The 20,354-nt window shown below is 42.0% G+C and overlaps 1 protein-coding gene and 1 long non-coding RNA gene across 2 annotated transcripts in view; both read right to left on the reverse strand.

Annotated features, from left to right (window-relative positions):
* Nucleotides 1–19,234, reverse strand: part of LOC147870844 (transformation/transcription domain-associated protein-like) — a 68,527-nt gene extending 49,293 nt beyond the window's left edge. The window contains exons 1-3 of the mRNA XM_087341816.1: nt 19,208–19,234; nt 9,425–9,576; nt 9,003–9,100 (exon numbers count right to left, since the gene is read on the reverse strand). Of these exons, the coding sequence (XP_087197942.1) occupies nt 9,003–9,100; nt 9,425–9,576; nt 19,208–19,234 (277 nt within the window). The remainder of the gene's footprint in view (nt 1–9,002; nt 9,101–9,424; nt 9,577–19,207) is intronic.
* Nucleotides 1,532–8,411, reverse strand: LOC147870846 (uncharacterized). The gene is made up of 2 exons (XR_015533111.1): nt 7,964–8,411; nt 1,532–7,617 (listed from the first exon to the last, which is right to left on the reverse strand). It is a non-coding gene; the product is annotated as an uncharacterized LOC147870846 (long non-coding RNA).
* Nucleotides 19,235–20,354: the final 1,120 nt, after the last annotated feature.

A 20,354-nucleotide genomic window follows, 5' to 3' on the forward strand; every position in this document is an offset into this window, starting at 1 on the left:
TTCCTATAGGCTACGCGGATTACAAAGCCACTGGTCAGCAGTAATTTTGTGTACGTGCTCAAAAGTCGGCAAACAAATTTAATATTTTGGAAAAGTTCTTCATTTCTGAATGACTTGAATATTTAATATTTCTACATCGCAAAAAGACGCCATAATGGCTACCAACTTCGCACGTAATTTTCCATGTTGGAATGAATATCGTGAATAATGATTTTGCAATTGTTGACCGAGCAACGTGAAATCAAAGTCGAAGTTATTTCAAATCACGAAACTGTTACGACGTTTTTAGTGAACACTTCTTCATTGTTTCACACGACCTAATTTGCACACACCACGAACTACTTTTTATCCAACTATACAAAGAAAAGTGAAGTAGCTTTTGGACGTGTCCGAAAACATTTAATTTGTCTCTATTAATACGAAATCACAATTAATTTCACGTAAACTATTTAATACAACTTATGGACACTAGTTGCTTATTCTACAATACCAGATTCGTACGCTGTAGGCCAAGATAGACTGCAGGCAGGCTCACGTCTCACCCTTACGAAGGCTAATGGCTCTCTGATGCTACGCGATTAAAAAAATGAAGAGCGATTTCGCCCGTAAGATGTCACCCCACCTGACATCCTGTGACGGTTAAAGCTAAATCTAACAAATGGACGGCATTTAATGATCAAAATAATAAGTGCAGACGCCACTAAATATATTTAGTACGCCTATTATTTGGGTTTTAAAGTTCGACACACATAAAATTATATAAAATTTAACCTGGGGTAAGTGACGTCAGAGACCAGACAAGCAAATGGCGCGCCGCGGTTCCCACGCTATGTCCGCTGTTACTAGCCAAGTACCCAATGTTTCATGCTTTTCAACACAAAGCATTCGTCCAAAACGCAAAATGTAGGCGTTTGTGACACTGCATAAATGCCACTGACCAAGTTTCGCGTCGTAAATAATCCAAACACAAGAGAATTATTGAACATACATTAACTTGGAAACATCCAAGTTTCCCAATTAAAATCTGAGGGCCCACAAAATTGAGCCATCGTAGGTTTAGCTTCATGAAAATCTGTAGCCATTATTCAGTCTTTGTATAAATGTATTCAAATACATTAGGACTGTTCTCGTCACGTTATGAGCTCTAGATTTGACTGCGAAACAAACTATAGAACAGAATGCTTCTTGACAACGTAATAGTCGCTGGGCTATTCAAGAAATCTGACTTCTGGAAAAGTATTCTAGACTTCCGTGGTTTGCCCTATTAGATCACAGCGCATGGAGCATTATATTTGTTATTGACGCTGAGAACCAAGCAACGAACAGGCATCGACGCGCGGCTTGGGAACTGGGCGCTGTGGAATGGGGTTCGTACTCGGCAGGTTACTGGTTTGAATCCAAGCCTGTATGCTCTGCTGTTGTACTTAGTTACTGTGTTTTATGCGGAAACTCTGGATAATAAAGACAGGTGGATGGACTTTCGGACAGGTAGATAGATAGAGATCTGCTCTGCCATAATCTTAAGCTCAGAGGGGGTTCGAAACATTTATTACATGAATAACCATCCCCTAATACATAAAAAGTAAAGATCGAAAGAGGTGTGTTATACATCTAACGCACAGTAAATTTTATTTCAACGACAATTAACATGAAACACCCTGTTTCAGCTCAACCTTCTTTTAAATGGGGGTGGAGTCGCATAGCGTGTGTCACCAAGCAAGCTACCACAGCTGCAGTTTTAGTAAGTTCACTGTGACAAGAAATTCAGGAACGCTAAAATTGTTGAAATAACACGCACGTTGCATTCTGCATTCATGGTCAGTTGCATCGTAACTCAGTAAAGTCCCAAAATTTAAAAAGTTTGCTTGCCGCATTTGAACGTTAAACAGTGAACGAAAGTTCTGACAGCGTACAGAAGTAAAACGCCTGTCGTCATAACCGGTTCTTTTTAAATTCTAAATTACGCATGTCTTTTGAAAATCAGCCTCGAGCACGTGATAAAATAACTCCACCCCACAAAGTATTCTTGTACCCAATCGGTAATAGTCGCCACAAACCTCTAATTAGATCACGTGGCTAATAAAATATGCTCGGTACGGAATGATTTTCTGGATATGGACACTTGTTCTCGAGTCTTAGCTCTGCCTTCTTCTTCTTCTTTTTATCTTTAAGTTTCATTTTCACTTCTCGGCCTCTTAAAGCCGGGTCCACACTGACGCTCACTGCCATAACATAACAGCGGAAGGCGAAAATGTGGACCCAGGTTTGTGCCCGAAATATTCAACACAGTAATGTCAACGAAATTGACCATGTTTCGCACCCATACCACACAACAGGCAAAATTAGTATTTTGTATACTTTAATCTTCAGGTTCTTAGAAATCAGACGGGAAGACAAAATATTTTGAACTGAGAAGTAGCGAGCATTTCCGGAATTTAATCTCCTCCTAACTTCCTCGTGAGCATCATTTTGAATCGTTATTGTTTTTCCCAAGTATTTGAACTTTGTCGCACTTTCAAAGGACTTATTAGCCTCCTTAATGTCTGTCGCGTACATCGCGGCGTCCGCTACGACGTGGCTGGTCGCACACTGCGTCCCATCCCGGAGAGCGACGTAGCTGGTGGGATTTTTAGGGGTTTTGATGGGTTGTCTCAGGGATTCTTAATTAGCTTAGCGAATCGGTAGGCATGGACTCGAGTCTCATTTGGTGTCACGGCCAGTTCATAACCTGCGTGATCGTTGATCTAGAAATGTTGATCCCGCGTCTCGCAGTCCAATCCTTGATGCTTTATGATCCACGGCGCACGCTTGAGATGGCTCCCTCGCCCCTTCCGGGTCTCCCACTGAGGCTTTATTCTCATGGCCTTGTTTCCGTCGGTCTCTCGACTCGCATCTGCTGACATGGGATTGTATCGCTCGCTCTATCCGTGGCTTCAGAGTCCTGTTCTGTCCTGGATGTGACGCGAGGCTATGACGTCATTTACTAACACATGCGGCATTACCAGCTGATCGGGGCAATGACCTCCCGCTCGCCGATGTAGTAAGCCATCTTTGTCAAGGTTTACAAAAACATGCCACAGAAATTATGCGACCTTTGTTGCAGAACCGGGCAGTTAACAAACAAATTTTGGAAAAAGAAGGTTACGCCTTTTCATAAGCATAAAATTTTCGAGTTCTTCTCTCTCTGTAGAAGTAAAAGTGCGTAAGAGCTTACATGATTAAGGACTTTCCTGCCTAAGTTACACGTTTATATAAACCAAGAGCACAATACGTCATTTAAATTTATCAAATGAACGCGAGAATTACAGTTGGGAACAGTCACAAAATCTCAAAGTCGTTCTAACGCATGCGCAGATCGGGCCTACATCACGCTACTCTCAACCTGCAATGAGCAAGATATTCTATGGTTCTCGGCTTGTCAAAGAACATCCCACTTCCTTTACTGAACCAGAAGATTCATTATCGTGTTCGGAAAGCCAATTCGCTACATCGAGTCTCCCTAAGATCCATCTTAATGTTATCCTGCGACCTACGCCGAGGTCTCCTCCCTTCAGGCCTTGTAAACACTCAACTCACCCTAACAACATCGGGTGAGTTGCTCGTCAAGTATTTTTCTCTCTTATCTGTCCCACTCCCGTTTTGGGTCCAAACATCTTCCTCAACACTCTGTTCTCAGAGCCCCTCAGTCTATGTTCCTCCCTCAAAGTGAAAGACCACGTTTTGCACCCATAAATACTTTGCACTCAATAATAGCAAACATTCCCCGGATTTAATCTGCTGATGTAGGGAGATAATGAGAGGGAGATTCGTAGATAATTAGGCTTCTAAATCCGAAATAAAAATTCTTCAGAGTTCCCTAAAACGCTTTAATAATGTCGATGTATCAGGAATTGTAAAGTGTTAGAATTATTATTCAGAATATGTACCCCACTTCTTAGCATCAACATATTTTTATTAAGATTCTGGGCCACGAAACACGTTTAATTCCTTTAAAATTGTAAAAAGTTAATTGCCTACTGGAATATTCTTTTATTATCAATGTTGCCGTGAACACACACAAGTCAATCTAATGTTAATTGAAATTGTGTTAAAAAGAAGACAAGTCTAATTCTCGTACACGAGTTCAAAAATGCAGATGAAAACATTAAATGTGATGAACAATAATAATAAATAGGAATCCCTTACCTCAAACTTTGTTCAATTGTAAGAGACCACGACGTCCACCAGCAATGATCGATCTAATCAAAACTAAAATGGAAAGAGTGGAGGGCAGTTTGACAGATTTCTTAATAATTCTTGTATAAGATAAGAAATTGTGATATTCTATATTAGTAAGAATTGCCACAAACAACATATTCCTTCCACCTAACATTTACCTTGTTACAAATGAACCTAAACGATAACAAGCCGCTGCATCCAGTCTGTACAAAAAGTCATTATTTCATGGTCACCAACTCTGAAATGACAAATGTTCGTGTAAAAGACAGATCAATGAAAATGTCACCTTATATTTTAAACTGCGGCGTAGCTCAGTCTTTTGTGTGGAAGGAAACAATCTTGGATGAAGATAAGTGCAAAATTCCTCTGACAGCATAGCCGAGTTTCCAGGAAATTCCAAAGTGCTATGTCCGTGACATTCCACATGTAACCAGATTCATTCAGAATGGAGTTGCCTCTTTCCACATCCTAAGTCATTAGGAACCCTGCTTATTCCAAACTGCATTACAACACTGATATTTAAACACCGCAACCTATCTGCTGTCACACCGCAGCGACCAGAATGGCATATCCAGATCACATCAGGTGTTCTGAGTAAAGGTGACAATTCTGAAAAAAAAAGTAACACACACATCGCGAAGACAAGTTTACTGCAATTACTGTCATCATTATTGTCATCTTCTTCTTCCAAACATCTAATCTGTCTCACTGAAATCCTAACTGGTAATATTACACAATATCATATTTCAATAATAACTGTTTCCAAATCCAGACAACAAAAATGGATAAAAACTCAGATCATACTGGCTATACTACCAACTACAAAACATCAGTGCCTTCCTGGACAAACATGTAGTAGCTAGTTTTAACACTTTTCTTAGTATTCAAATTGAGCCGAGTTGTTTTTTAACGATTACGAGGACGAACAAGACCTCAAATCAATGTAGAAATACACGAATTCTGTCGGCCAATGTACAAACGTTCTAGGCTACACTTCGGCAAGTTGTCAAATGTCACTTTCATAAATTACAAAGGGACCCTTTTCCCCCGCCCAGTAACGTATCCAACGCAACGAATTATGGTCGTATCACGTAGGAAAATGGTGGGGACAAACGAAGTCAAATCAGACGACAAAACGATGAAGTAAAGCAAACGCGAAAAGCCGTTCAATATGACCTTCGTGACTGTGTGTTCGTAAATAATTTGTTTCAGTTACGGTAAACAAATGATCATTTCCTTGTTAACCAAAGCAACGCGCCATTCATTACGCTAAACTACGTTCAATTTTTCTGCTACCCTTTTTAAAACAATCCGCACACCTACGACCACATCTTGGGGCAGATTTTTATTCAAAGTCTTGGTTACTCGTATGGTCACATTTCCAGCAATTACAGAAGCAGCAGTTTGCCAGAAGACAACTGCCTGCCTTCTCTCTCTCGCTCCACACCCAATTCACATAACATGATGGAAGGATGACTGTAAGTGCTAAAGAAACTGGCAGGGTGCTGGGGCCACCTACCCGGTCGCAAATACTTAGACATTCTGTAATATGGACGTGGGGATTCCCCACTAAGTAAAGGAGCCACCAAAAATTTCTTACTTTGAGGAAACATCTCTCCATGACACCAGCAGCAGCACTCTCAATGTAACAAGTAGAAACACAACAAAATAAAGAAAGCAATTCTACAAAACAATATTTTGTATCTGACATTACGTCAATAAACAGTTTTACGAGATGAGTTTTAGTGCACGCTGATTACGGAATTGCCAGCATGTCTACACGAGAATTTCTGATTGTGGTCACAATGTTTATTAAGATCCCGGGACCCCTTCAACATCATAATCGTATGTTGATTGACTACCCAATAACAAGATCAATAAAACGTGCAACAAACAAAGCTACGTTCTACCTCCAAGAATCATACGCAAAGGAATCTTCACTCACAGACGGCTCGAACATCTAATATTTTAACAAACATCCTGCAAAAGAGCTGTACCACTTAAAGTCCCCTCCCTTCCATTTCAGCACGGATTCTTACAGTAGTAATAAGTTCTAGAAATGAATGGAGGGGAGACACGGGTTTCGTATTGTATGCATTTCCTTCCTGATTTCTGCCCTCTAAAAAATAACTGAGGGTTTTCGTGGGTGCGATATGGGAGCCCAAGATGAGAGGAAGGAGGGGTTATGTAAAAATATATTTATGAGGGAGCAGCCAAGGTGGTCAACGAACACCAAACAGACATCATATATCATTTCATTTCCAGGTCAACAATCTTTAACCAAACTAAATGGTCAATAACTTCAGCCTGTCTCTCTCTCACACACACAAAAACACAATCTCTACATTCTTCCTAAGGAACACTCTGACTGACAACACTAACAAATTAGTCTTTCCTAAGCCAAGAACTCTTCACAACCATTTTACAGACATAAAATAACAATCCTGATGAACACCACCACTGGTACATTGTGACCCACATAAGTGGCACTGCCTTTCTATACTTGGTTCCAACCAACCACACCACTCCTCGATCCTAATGCAAATCCCCTTACCCCACCAACAACCACGGAATATACCAGAAGTAATACTGAGCCTCATCACATGTCCATGAGACTGACACCTGACAACTCTCAACTTATGGTTAAGTCTCAAATAAATGGAACCTCTGACAGTCATCTCCATTTTTGCAAGCAAATCCAAATTCATAACAAACACCACACCCCAAACTTACAAGTTTTGTAACCGATCCCCTTGCTCAACACAGCAAACTCTAAAATTAAGCACAAACACAGAAAATATCCCGGCAGCTCCGCTCACTGTGCACAAAACTAAATTACTTACACTGGCAAATGCTCACTTATTAATTAGTAAACAGACCACATTAAAGGCTCCTCAGCACTGCACACATCTCACGTGTAACAAAACCTTATCACAAATAGTCACCACCCTCATCTACAAGCTACACCTAACCTCCAATTTAGATGTCCTATGAACAATATATTCACTAGAGAATCATGAATGTCTCTAGCATACCACAGATACTGCAATTATGCCAATCTCTCACCGCACATAGGTCTTTCAACATATCAAATCTCACATTTAAGTTCACAACATCTAAAGTACCTAATAAAATTGGACAGACTCATCTCTCTCACATGACAACCGCATCAAATACATTCTAATGCTCATGTACTCACACAACGAATGCCTGGTTCAGACTGATATCAGTTTCTTGCGGATACGAGGTTCCTTCTTTGTCCCAGCAGGTTTAATCTTCTGACATCAAGTCGGTCTGCCAACTGTTGCCGCACGTACTTCAACGCTTCTCTGGCTAGCAGTACGCAGGTCACGTGGTGCTCAGTACAATCTGAAGGATCATTCTGTTTCTCGTAATCTGCTACTCCCAGAAAGAGAAAATACATTCACATTCAAGAAATCAAGACATCACACTCTTCTAAGAACACATAGTTTTACTTCACCAAGCAGTTAACACTCCTACCTTAGCCAATGAACAAGCACCTTCCATTTTCAGAAGACAAATTCTGTCAAGTTCATTACAAACCCATTCACAAGTTAACTTTAAATACGGGTCACAACCAGCGACCTGACAAATTCTGAACTCCCTCGCTTACAGATTCATACTGGAGCCTTTTTTTCCTCCCCCCCAGCAAATTTAAAACATTCGCCAAGTGGGCCATTATTCCACACGTCATAATACTGCAACTACAAACTCTACAACTCACACACATCACGTCAGACCCACGCAACTTCCCTTGCCACTGATTCAGTGGATATTTTACGAACAGTTCGCTTGCCGTCTGTTTGGAGCCGAGGTGTCCCGGCTTACACGGCTCCCTCTCCTCATGCCCCGTTATGACAGCGAGGGAGTCTATAAACACCAGAAGGGCCCATGCCCTTCAGGTTCGCCTGTTTTGATGTCATGAAGAAAGGACGTAAATGAAAGATTAAGAAATGGCAAGCCACTACAACACAGCCAACATCTGTAGCACTTCTACTACTAAGGTGAATTCAACCGACAAGGGGCAAGAGGTAGCCGTATCAATTAGATTTATTTTCCATATCACCATCAGTAATGCCACTTTATAATGCCTTCTGGAAGCAAAGATGGAAACTTCACCATCAGTAATATAAATTGTTTCAATGTTGAACAATCTAAATTTATAAAACTGAACTCACCAGCTTCCTGTGATATCGCCACCATTGTGTAGTGACACACAAGGAACACCGTCATAACTCTTTCATGGCTGCAGCAACAAACACTCCTACCAACATACACAACAGGCCTTACTGGCTTTTCCAGATATGAAGCAGACGCTTTCAACAAGTTCACATACTAAATGTGGTTTTAAGAGAGATTTCAGGTTCTCACAGTGGTCTTTGGGTTCTAACACCACTTGGACTTACAGAAAACCAACACCGATTATGGTTTTCAAACATTTAATGGTTCGCTATATCAGCTGAAGTTATCCTTGTGACTAAGCGCCATGCCGTGAGGCAGTGGGAGCATGGAGGTAAACTCCATGCATTCTCAATTATAGAACTATGTGGAGGTCAGCCTCAAAATGTGGTTCCTTACACTGGCAAAGAAAAATCACGTTCTTCATTGTTTCTTTGTAGTCTCAATAGAAGAAATAGACAAGTTCTTCATTTCATTAAAACCATTTGCTACCTTTCAGGAAAAAAGGTCTTCTTCTTTCAATAATGGCATTGTAATTCAGAAAAGAAGTTTATTAAACAATTTACTCAAATGGATGAACTTACCTGTGACTGCCATCTGGTGAGTGGCTCTGGCTTGCTTGTCCTGCAATCTGTACGGAATCCCATGGACTGCGGAGATCTCCACATGTGGATCATCAAAACTGCAACAGCGAATCACAATGAGTAAAGACAATTACACTCACATCCTAATGTTCAATGGTCACAGCAGTGGCCAATGCAGTTGCTGCTTCCTAAATCAGCAACTGATGTAAGAGGCACAGAGCAAATGGGAAATCTGGGTTTATGATATGACAAAGAAATACATTACTTGTAGAAGCCTCCTGGTACTGGCAGGATACTAAACCCAAACTAATTGTGATACAGCCTCTAACGGGCTCACTGAACCAGTAAATGATGAGTTCTGGGTGCTCAGAGAAAAATCTATAACAGTGCCTCATAGACTGCCTCCAACTGCTCTTATATACCTTGGACAGGAGAACAGCTGCTGCACTCTATTCTCATCATCATTAAAATTCAGGGATGCCACCAAGAAACAGCAAATTATTTCCCAGCACTGACGACGGTAGAACGGATCCGTCGTGCTTGACTTCTGAGCACTAGATGCTGTCTCCACGAACTGGAAAACACAACCAACAGTTTCAAGTTATAACGAGTAAGGGAAGTCAAATGTTTTAGTTACAGTAACTTCCATGCGGCATTGTTATAATACTTTCACGTACTGCACTTACTGTAATACTCTAAACACCTTTTCTCCACATCAGGGCGCATGTCATATTTATTTCCAGAAACTTTGGGTTTCATGGACACCTAGACTTTTATTTTGCAAGTGGAAACAAGTTTGACAAATCTCAACAACACTGAAATAAAAATTAACTACAAGCATATAATTTTTGTATAGTCTATGCTAACCCTAATAAACGTCAAAAAGGAACGTACTATACGCGTACCAAGTTATTTAATAATCTTCCACCAAAAATTTAAACTCTAAATGATTTAAAGGTGTTCAAGCGTGCATTGAGAGGTCACCTCATCACTCACACTTTCCATTCTGCAGTTTAATTCACCTCTGCTGAAATTTCTTCAGTTTTATGTATATCTATAATCTATATTTAAAGTGGTTTTGCATTTCTATTTAAAATTCTGAGGTTTATGTATATTAATTTGTAATTTTTTTTAATACCTGTATTGCAGAATCTGAAGGTTATGTACATTCACATGTGAAACACGTCCTTGCATTGTGTCAAAAGTACTGAGGTTTACATATATTGAATGAAGTCCTGAAGTTTATGTTTACTGTATGAAATGACTTGCTCTGCATCCCATGGTTTAGTCCTAAGAAGGATCTATGGAATGCAAAGAAACTCTACTCTCTAACATACCTGAATAATGCAATTCCAACATGCAGTCAGCCTCTGTCAGAGCATTACCGTTGCTTGGCAGAAAAAGTATTCCTCTTCCAACTTGGTACATATTCCGAATATTCATCCAGTTAATATTCTTTGTGATATGAAGTCAGAAGACAGTGTCCTACTTCTTGTACTGGTGCCTCTTATGAACAGACAGACACACACACTCACTCACTCACATCCAGTTATTGTAGCTCTATACATACGCTGCACTTTGTGAGCCAATTAATATGCTCTCTCTTTGAGAAATGTTGGTCCAACGCCCTATCTCGTGTCAGGGGCACAACACAGAGGTTTTACTCGCCAGTAACAGGTCATCTAACTGCGGCCAATATCGTTCTGGTTCTTCACCCCAGCCTTGTCAAACAGAACACCCAGAGGGAACTGAAGCAGGTAACTTCATGATGACGGCATGGCCGGTGTCCTAGAACATTAATGAAAATACATACTTCAGTACCCCAACACAGAGCAAGCGAGCGCACATCACGGCGCACGGAACGACAACCATCAACACTGCACAATGCATACGCCCGAAAACGTGAGTACAGAAGGGATGTGGACTGCCTGCAGGAATATGCCGGGGCACCAACAATGTCGGCGTGAACAACTCTGTAAGCTCCCGAGGAGAGCATTCCACCCTAGGGAATGTTGTGAATGTGCATGTACCTACGTACAGAGGCAAAAGGAGAGGTTACGGTGATGAGAAATTAATCGCGGAAGTTGAAACAAACAATTTCCTTGGCTTACAAGTTGACAACACCTCAGATTGGAAGAAGCACACTGAGTATATTATTCCCTAATTAAGCTCTGCGTGCCTTGCCATCAGAACAGTCATACCACCCATGACAATAGATACTATAAAGCTAGTTTACTTTGCTTATTTCCACTCTGTGGTGTCTTATGGATTAATATTTTGGGGGAATTCAACAGACAGTAATAAGGCTTTTTACATGCAAAAGAAAATAATCACAACAATGGCAGGTGTCAAAAGCAGCTTACCTTGTAGAGAATTATTTCGTAAATTTAATATACTTCCACTTGCAAGGGAATTTATACTCTGCTTGCTATCATTTGTGGTGGAAAAGTTGGATAATTTTAAAAGAAATACAGATGTACATAATTTAATTACAAGATGTAAACCCTGCTAAATGTCAAAGAGGAGTGTACTTTACACGTGTCAAGTTATTTAATAATCACCAACCAACAATTAAAACTCTAAATTGTGATATAAATGTATTCAAGCCTGCACTGAAATTAGCTTTCATACTTGAATTGCAAAATCTGAAGGTTATGTACATTCATATGTGAAACACGTTCTTGTAATTGTGTCAAAAGTACCGAGGTTTACGTATATTGAATGAAGTCCTGAAGTTTATGTTTATTGTATGAAATGACTTGTACTGCATCCTTTGGATTACTCCTAAGAAGGATCTATGGAATGCAAACAAACTCTACTCTCTAACATACCTGAATAATGCAATTCCTTATCCAAGTAACAAACACTCCAGGTGCTTCGTTCTGTCTCGTTCTTCACATCTCCAACTCCAAAAAAGCTGCTTCCCCATCACGCACACAACTGATCTTCTGAAACACTGATATTCAGACAAATTGGTCCTCCATGTCTTGGTTGATGCCAGTAAACACACACTACAGCTACAGTTCACATGAAAGTTGCTACTCAGCACATCCCCTGATCTCAAACTCCTCTTTGAGACAGACTAGGCACTCCCACTAAATCTATAACAGTACACCTCCTCGGAAAGCAAGGTATATAATCGCACGAGGGCCTGAGGTCTTCCTTGTGGCATTGTGAGGCATGCTACGAACACCCCATACTTGGTCACTAGGAATCAAAAGTGGGCAACTGTGGTGTGGTGTGGTGGCCACATAACCAACATTACAACCTGTAACCCTAGCTGCTTACTTCTAGCTTCTTCACTGCGATAAGCTCTTGCACAAATTTAAATCAACAGCTACTGAATTTCCACATGCAAGTCACAAAAACAGAGGCTGCCACCACGAGTCTGTGGGTCATCCCAACCGCATCGACTGATGAATTGTGTCCATCATGCACAGTGGTCATGTCAGCTACCGGGGCAAAGTCTTGCTACCTCCGTAGTAATGATGGACTCGAAACTGCATAACGGCTGAAGTATCCCATATGCTTGCATTCACGCCTACCTGAAACAAAACCATGTACAGAAATAAACATCCGCATTGAGAGACCAGTATTAATTCTTACTACGAAGGCACTCTACACCACATTAATAACCTACTGGCAACTAATCCGGCCTTTCGTGCAACCAAAATATTTCCCACTTTACGTACTTCACACAGGAGCTAGATGACAAACATCAGTTCAAATAAACTTGCAAGCATTGGAAATATAAGAGAGTAAAGCTGCACTCGACTGGCCATGCATCCTACCATCACGCCGTCCGAAGTAAACAATAACAGCAGAGGAGCTGCGCCATTTTCTCGCACGCAGGGACGGCAACGTCTGAAAAACAGCGAACACATCCCGCCACCGGCGGAGCATGAGGGATATTCAATGACCAATATGTGCGCACCATCTACCGACAATACACCTGAGGTACATGCCCGTCCGCAAACACTACACGGCACTGCCGAACCAAATGCTGACTGAAATACCACTCCAAACACTGTAAAATTATGAGGACCTCAAACTTTATTCCGTGAATACAATTAGTGACACATCTTCTCCTTTAAAAGGACAGGAAGTAAAGAAAAAAATTAAGGCGAAACGAGCTACCAACTTCGCCTATAAGAAACCAACTACCAATCACTTCCATAACCTCAAAAATCATAAAATAATTTATGGATCCAACCACACCCAATAAACTACAGCTCAATCAACTTAGCACTATGAAACAAGTAGCCCACAATTTGCATCTACATCGCCTACATCCTAGGGCACATTTGTCACATAACCTGTCGGTCGCCGTTATGTTACTGCTCAGATTGATACCAGACACAACTCTTGAATACCTGCACGTCTACCTATAAATCACCCAGTGAAATCGTCCACGTCCTTTCCAACACGAACTTATCCTCGTCACATTTCATGTTGGCACTCAAGACATCACGCAAATTCAGCACCGACATTCTCCCTGCGCGATAATTTCTCACAAGTAATTTTGCAGAAGGGCGAAAACGTCTCGCGAGCTGAGTCATTTGAAAAGTACGACCAACATCACCTATAAGACACCAACTAATAAACATTTCCATAACCTAAATATCTTCCATCATTTATAAAAACAGGTGGGATTTCGTAAACTACAGCTCAATGAACGAAGCACTATAAACGATTATTGCATATGTCGCCACTACACAGCCCCTCTGCCACCAGGTTGTACTTCACGAGCATCTATAACACACCCAACGACCCAGCCCACTGGTGACCGTACTTCAACAACACCAACTTCCCTTCGTCAGACTTCATTTTGGCACATGCAGCAATCAACACTTAATACACTACCAACAAAATTAATGCCGGCAATATTCGCTGAAAACCACTTGCAGAAAAACACACACAATCCATAAAACTCATTGCACTTACCTAACTTACAAAAAGCAATCTCATCACTGGCAAGTCACACTTTTCGATCATAGGACAACTGCTATTGCGCATCTCCCGTTAACGACTGTTTGGAAACTCCCTCTCGGTGATGATCACCAAGTATTCCCGTTACCTCCCGCTTTGACATCTCTTTACAGATTTACATAGAGAAAATACAAACTAAGTAATGCGTGGTCAGCACACTTTTAAAGCCCTCCTGGGTCAGAGAACGGACATCCACTATTATCAAGACTGTCTGGTATAGCTATGCCAGAGATCTTCATCACCGCACTTCCTAAACGAGTGAAACTGCAGAGCCCCCCCATCTGCTTCCGAACAGATGCAGAATTACCGACGTTTTGAGGATCTTCCTGTGGCATTAGCTTGAACTGAGAATGTGAAATGGGATGAAGCAGATAAAACGAAATAACATATTCTTTCCAGGAAGAGGAATCACATCTTTGGTGACAAGCTGCGGCCAAAGCCAAGAGCACCTGCAACTTACAGCCTGTCACACATGACAAACTCTCTCTCATTCCGAGATGTGTTGGCCACCACACTATGAAGCAGACTCTTATCAACGCAATGTGATTGCGGCCGACATTTCTACTATTTTACTACACTCCGTAGAACACCCCACACACATAACTAGACATCCACACCTTACACGTTCACATGATTCATATCTAAGTTGCTATCACACTTGCAACACAATTACCACAACAGAGCAAGCCCTTGTCAATGGGTTAAATAACAGAAAACTCCACCACCTCTCCAGAGGCACACAAAATTTACACGCTGCATTCAGTCCTCTTCTCCATGTACGCACTCAGCAACAGGACGGCCAACCATCGGGGACACAAGCGGTCTTCTCTCGGATATCAGTCTGTCTAGTGTTGGTGCACTCCTCCTGCAATATACCAGGAAAGGTGTAAGATACACAAGAAATCTAGAATCTCAAGGGGCCACTTTCACAGACATTGGAGGCAAAGTCGTCTGAAATGGAACAATCTCATGCCAACTTATTTTATCTAATGGGTGCCTCCTGCTTATTCAAATAATTAATCTGAAATGGGGGCGGGGGGGAATGCCGTTCATAGACATACAGGGGATTAGACACGTAAGAACAAACATCCAACATGCAGTCAGCCTCTGTCAGAGCATTACCGTTGCTTGGCAGAAAAAGTATTCCTCTTCCAACTTGGTACATATTCCGAATATTCATCCAGTTAATATTCTTTGTGATATGAAGTCAGAAGACAGTGTCCTACTTCTTGTACTGGTGCCTCTTATGAACAGACAGACACACACACTCACTCACTCACATCCAGTTATTGTAGCTCTATACATACGCTGCACTTTGTGAGCCAATTAATATGCTCTCTCTTTGAGAAATGTTGGTCCAACGCCCTATCTCGTGTCAGGGGCACAACACAGAGGTTTTACTCGCCAGTAACAGGTCATCTAACTGCGGCCAATATCGTTCTGGTTCTTCACCCCAGCCTTGTCAAACAGAACACCCAGAGGGAACTGAAGCAGGTAACTTCATGATGACGGCATGGCCGGTGTCCTAGAACATTAATGAAAATACATACTACAGTACCCCAACACAGAGCAAGCGAGCGGACATCACGGCGCACGGAACGACAACCATCAACACTGCACAATGCATACGCCCGAAAACGTGAGTACAGAAGGGATGTGGACTGCCTGCAGGAATATGCCGGGGCACCAACAATGTCGGCGTGAACAACTCTGTAAGCTCCCGAGGAGAGCATTCCACCCTAGGGAATGTTGTGAATGTGCATGTACCTACGTACAGAGGCAAAAGGAGAGGTTACGGTGATGAGAAATTAATCGCGGAAGTTGAAACAAACAATTTCCTTGGCTTACAAGTTGACAACACCTCAGATTGAAAGAAGCACACTGAGTATATTATTCCCTAATTAAGCTCTGCGTGCCTTGCCATCAGAACAGTCATACCACCCATGACAATAGATACTATAAAGCTAGTTTACTTTGCTTATTTCCACTCTGTGGTGTCTTATGGATTAATATTTTGGGGGAATTCAACAGACAGTAATAAGGCTTTTTACATGCAAAAGAAAATAATCACAACAATGGCAGGTGTCAAAAGCAGCTTACCTTGTAGAGAATTATTTCGTAAATTTAATATACTTCCACTTGCAAGGGAATTTATACTCTGCTTGCTATCATTTGTGGTGGAAAAGTTGGATAATTTTAAAAGAAATACAGATGTACATAATTTAATTACAAGATGTAAACCCTGCTAAATGTCAAAGAGGAGTGTACTTTACACGTGTCAAGTTATTTAATAATCACCAACCAACAATTAAAACTCTAAATTGTGATATAAATGTATTCAAGCCTGCACTGAAATTAGCTTTCATACTTGAATTGCAAAATCTGAAGGTTATGTACATTCATATGTGAAACACGTTCTTGTAATTGTGTCAAAAGTACCGAGGTTTACGTATATTGAATGAAGTCCTGAAGTTTATGTTTATTGTATGAAATGACTTGTACTGCATCCTTTGGATTACTCCTAAGAAGGATCTATGGAATGCAAACAAACTCTACTCTCTAACATACCTGAATAATGCAATTCCTTATCCAAGTAACAAACACTCCAGGTGCTTCGTTCTGTCTCGTTCTTCACATCTCCAACTCCAAAAAAGCTGCTTCCCCATCACGCACACAACTGATCTTCTGAAACACTGATATTCAGACAAATTGGTCCTCCATGTCTTGGTTGATGCCAGTAAACACACACTACAGCTACAGTTCACATGAAAGTTGCTACTCAGCACATCCCCTGATCTCAAACTCCTCTTTGAGACAGACTAGGCACTCCCACTAAATCTATAACAGTACACCTCCTCGGAAAGCAAGGTATATAATCGCACGAGGGCCTGAGGTCTTCCTTGTGGCATTGTGAGGCATGCTACGAACACCCCATACTTGGTCACTAGGAATCAAAAGTGGGCAACTGTGGTGTGGTGTGGTGGCCACATAACCAACATTACAACCTGTAACCCTAGCTGCTTACTTCTAGCTTCTTCACTGCGATAAGCTCTTGCACAAATTTAAATCAACAGCTACTGAATTTCCACATGCAAGTCACAAAAACAGAGGCTGCCACCACGAGTCTGTGGGTCATCCCAACCGCATCGACTGATGAACTGTGTCCATCATGCACAGTGGTCATGTCAGCTACCGGGGCAAAGTCTTGCTACCTCCGTAGTAATGATGGACTCGAAACTGCATAACGGCTGAAGTATCCCATATGCTTGCATTCACGCCTACCTGAAACAAAACCATGTACAGAAATAAACATCCGCATTGAGAGACCAGTATTAATTCTTACTACGAAGGCACTCTACACCACATTAATAACCTACTGGCAACTAATCCGGCCTTTCGTGCAACCAAAATATTTTCCACTTTACGTACTTCACACAGGAGAAAGATGACAAACATCAGATCAAATAAACTTGCAAGCATTGGAAATATAAGAGAGTAAAGCTGCACTCGACTGGGCATGCATCCTACCATCACGCCGTCCGAAGTAAACAATAACAGCAGAGGAGCTGCGCCATTTTCTCGCACGCAGGGACGGCAACGTCTGAAAAACAGCGAACACATCCCGCCACCGGCGGAGCATGAGGGATATTCAATGATCAATATGTGCGCACCCTGACGAACTGTCCTGTCATCTACCGACAATACACCTGAGGTATATGCCCGTCCGCGAACACTACACGGCACTGCCGAACCAAATGCTGACTGAAATACCACTCCAAAGACTGTAAAATTATGAAGACCTCAAACTTTATTCCGTGAATACCATTAGTGACACATCTTCTCCTTTAAAAACGACAGGAAGTAAAGAAAAAAATTAAGGCGAAACGAGCTACCAACTTCGCCTATAAGAAACCAACTACCAATCACTTCCATAACCTCAAAAATCATAAAATAATTTATGAATCCAACCACACCCAATAAACTACAGCTCAATCAACTTCGCACGAAGCACTATGAAACAAGTAGCCCACAATTTGCATCTACATCGCCTACATCCTAGGGCACATTTGTCACATAACCTGTCGGTCGCCGTTATGTTACTGCACAGAGCAACCTTCGACACCCTGCTCAGATTGATACCAGACACAACTCTTGAATACCTGCACGTCTACCTATAAATCACCCAGTGAAATCGACCACGTCGTTTCCAACACGAACTTATCCTCGTCACATTTCATGTTGGCACTCAAGACATCACGCAAATTCATCACCGACATTCTCCCTGCGCGATAATTTCTCACAAGTAATTTTGCAGAAGGGCGAAAACGTCTCGCGAGCTGAGTCATTTGAAAAGTCCGACCAACATCACCTATAAGACACCAACTAATAAACATTTCCATAACCTAAATATCTTTCATCATTTATGAAAACAGGTGGGATTTCGTAAACTACAGCTCAATGAACGAAGCACTATAAACGATTATTGCATATGTCGCCACTACACAGCCCCTATGCCACCAGGTTGTACTTCACGAGCATCTATAAGACACCCAACTAAAGATTTTCGAAAAAAAATTGAATTCAGAATTTTTCAAAAATTTTTGGTTTTGTGCGCTTTTTGGACAATTTCGCACGTTTTTCGATTTCAGGCATGACGTCTGCATCTTCTAGATTGTCCATGGCGGCTTTAAATTAAACCGGCAACACGATACAAAAGCACATTTATATTAAGATGATATTTCGGGAAAGCTAAATAAGAAAGGGAACTCGGATATAAGCTCTTGTTACATTCTCAAGACACCACATTTGAATATAAATCACGTTCCAAAATCCTGCAACGATCTTCAGTGCAGATCGTAATAAAACATTCAAATCAATATATAAACTGCAAGCTGACATGTAGTATTTTGGTTCTGAGAGTCTCCCTTGGTCCCTTTTGGCAGAAGGTCGCAAGTGCACGGATGTAAATATGGATTTTGGCGCCATGTGGACTCCTACGTAGATGCTAACGTCCTGGTAAAATACTCTTTCCATCTCAGATTTGAGAGTTTTACGGCGATGAGGATAATTATGTTCTTATAAGCTTTGGTGACGTGTAGACTTGTTGCTAAATTCCAAAGTTTCTCAGAAACAAACTCTATCAGAATTCAGGACTGAAGATGTGAGAATCGACACATTATCTTTCTGGGAAACGTTGGTGTCATCGACGATCTCACGTGACCATACCTCAAAGCAAATACCATCCTTCTCCTTTACAAACATCAGTTGGTTAATGCTGTTTAAGAAAATATTACGTAAAGACTGTGTACATCCGCGCTGGGGCGCGGGGGGGGTTAGGGCGCGGGGGGGGGTTAGGGCGCGGGGGTTTAGGGCGCGGGGGGGTTTAGGGCGCGGGGGGTTTAGGGCGCGGGGGGGTTTAGGGCGCGGGGGGGTTTAGGGCGCGGGGGGTTTAGGGCGCGGGGGGGTGGTGGTTAGGGCGCGGGGGGGGGGTTAGGGCGCGGGGGGGTTTAGGGCGCGGGGGGGGGGGGGTTAGGGCGCGGGGTTTTTTTTTGGGGTGGCGGCCCCGCGTTTAGAATTCTGGTTGTGGATCCTATGTGGGATAATATGGGGATTTTTGGTGGGGAATCCTGCGGGATCGTGGGTAATATTATGTGGTGAATCCCTGGGAATCCTGGGTTGCGATCGTGGGAAATTCTGTTGGAAATGTTTGGTGGCAGATTCTGCTAGATCTAGGTAGGGAATCCTTGGTGGGGATCCTAGGAAATCTGTGGGGAATACTAGGATGGTCATGGGGAGTCCTGGTAAATCCGAGGAATCCTGGAGGGGGTTATAGGGGTTTCTAGAGGTGATTGTCTTCGGGGATCCTGCCGTGGTCCTAGAGGGCAGTGTCCCTGGGGTTCATCAGGGAATCCTTGGGTCCTAGGGGATGCTGTGGTTCCTGGGATATGGTGATGCTGAAGGGATCCTGAGGGGATGGTCCCGGGGGGGCGATCTTGGGTAGGGGTGATCATGAGGGTTGGCCCAAAGAAGGGGATAGCCCTGGGAAGGGGTGCGACTGGGGTAGTGGCCCTAGGGTGACTGGCTAGCAGAAATATTGGTGAGAAGATATAACCTTGAGATTTTTTAAGACCAGTATCTACGAAACTATTGGGCCGAATTTGTCGTGGCTTCCTTGACCTATACGTGACCTCATTTTGACATGAGTATGGTCAATCAGGTATTTACCGTTTGGCATAAATACGTATGACCTTGAGAATTTTAAAGACCTCTATCTGGCAAACTATTGGGGCGATCTTGTCTTGACTTTGTCATGACCTTGACCTAACAGTGACATCAATGTTACAAGAGAATAATCACTCTGAT

The sequence above is a fragment of the Zootermopsis nevadensis genome, unplaced genomic scaffold (genome assembly GCF_977971745.1).
Source record: "Zootermopsis nevadensis isolate Lab colony 2312 unplaced genomic scaffold, Znev_1.0 Znev_ptg000092l, whole genome shotgun sequence".
NCBI classification, from domain to species: domain Eukaryota; kingdom Metazoa; phylum Arthropoda; class Insecta; order Blattodea; family Termopsidae; genus Zootermopsis; species Zootermopsis nevadensis.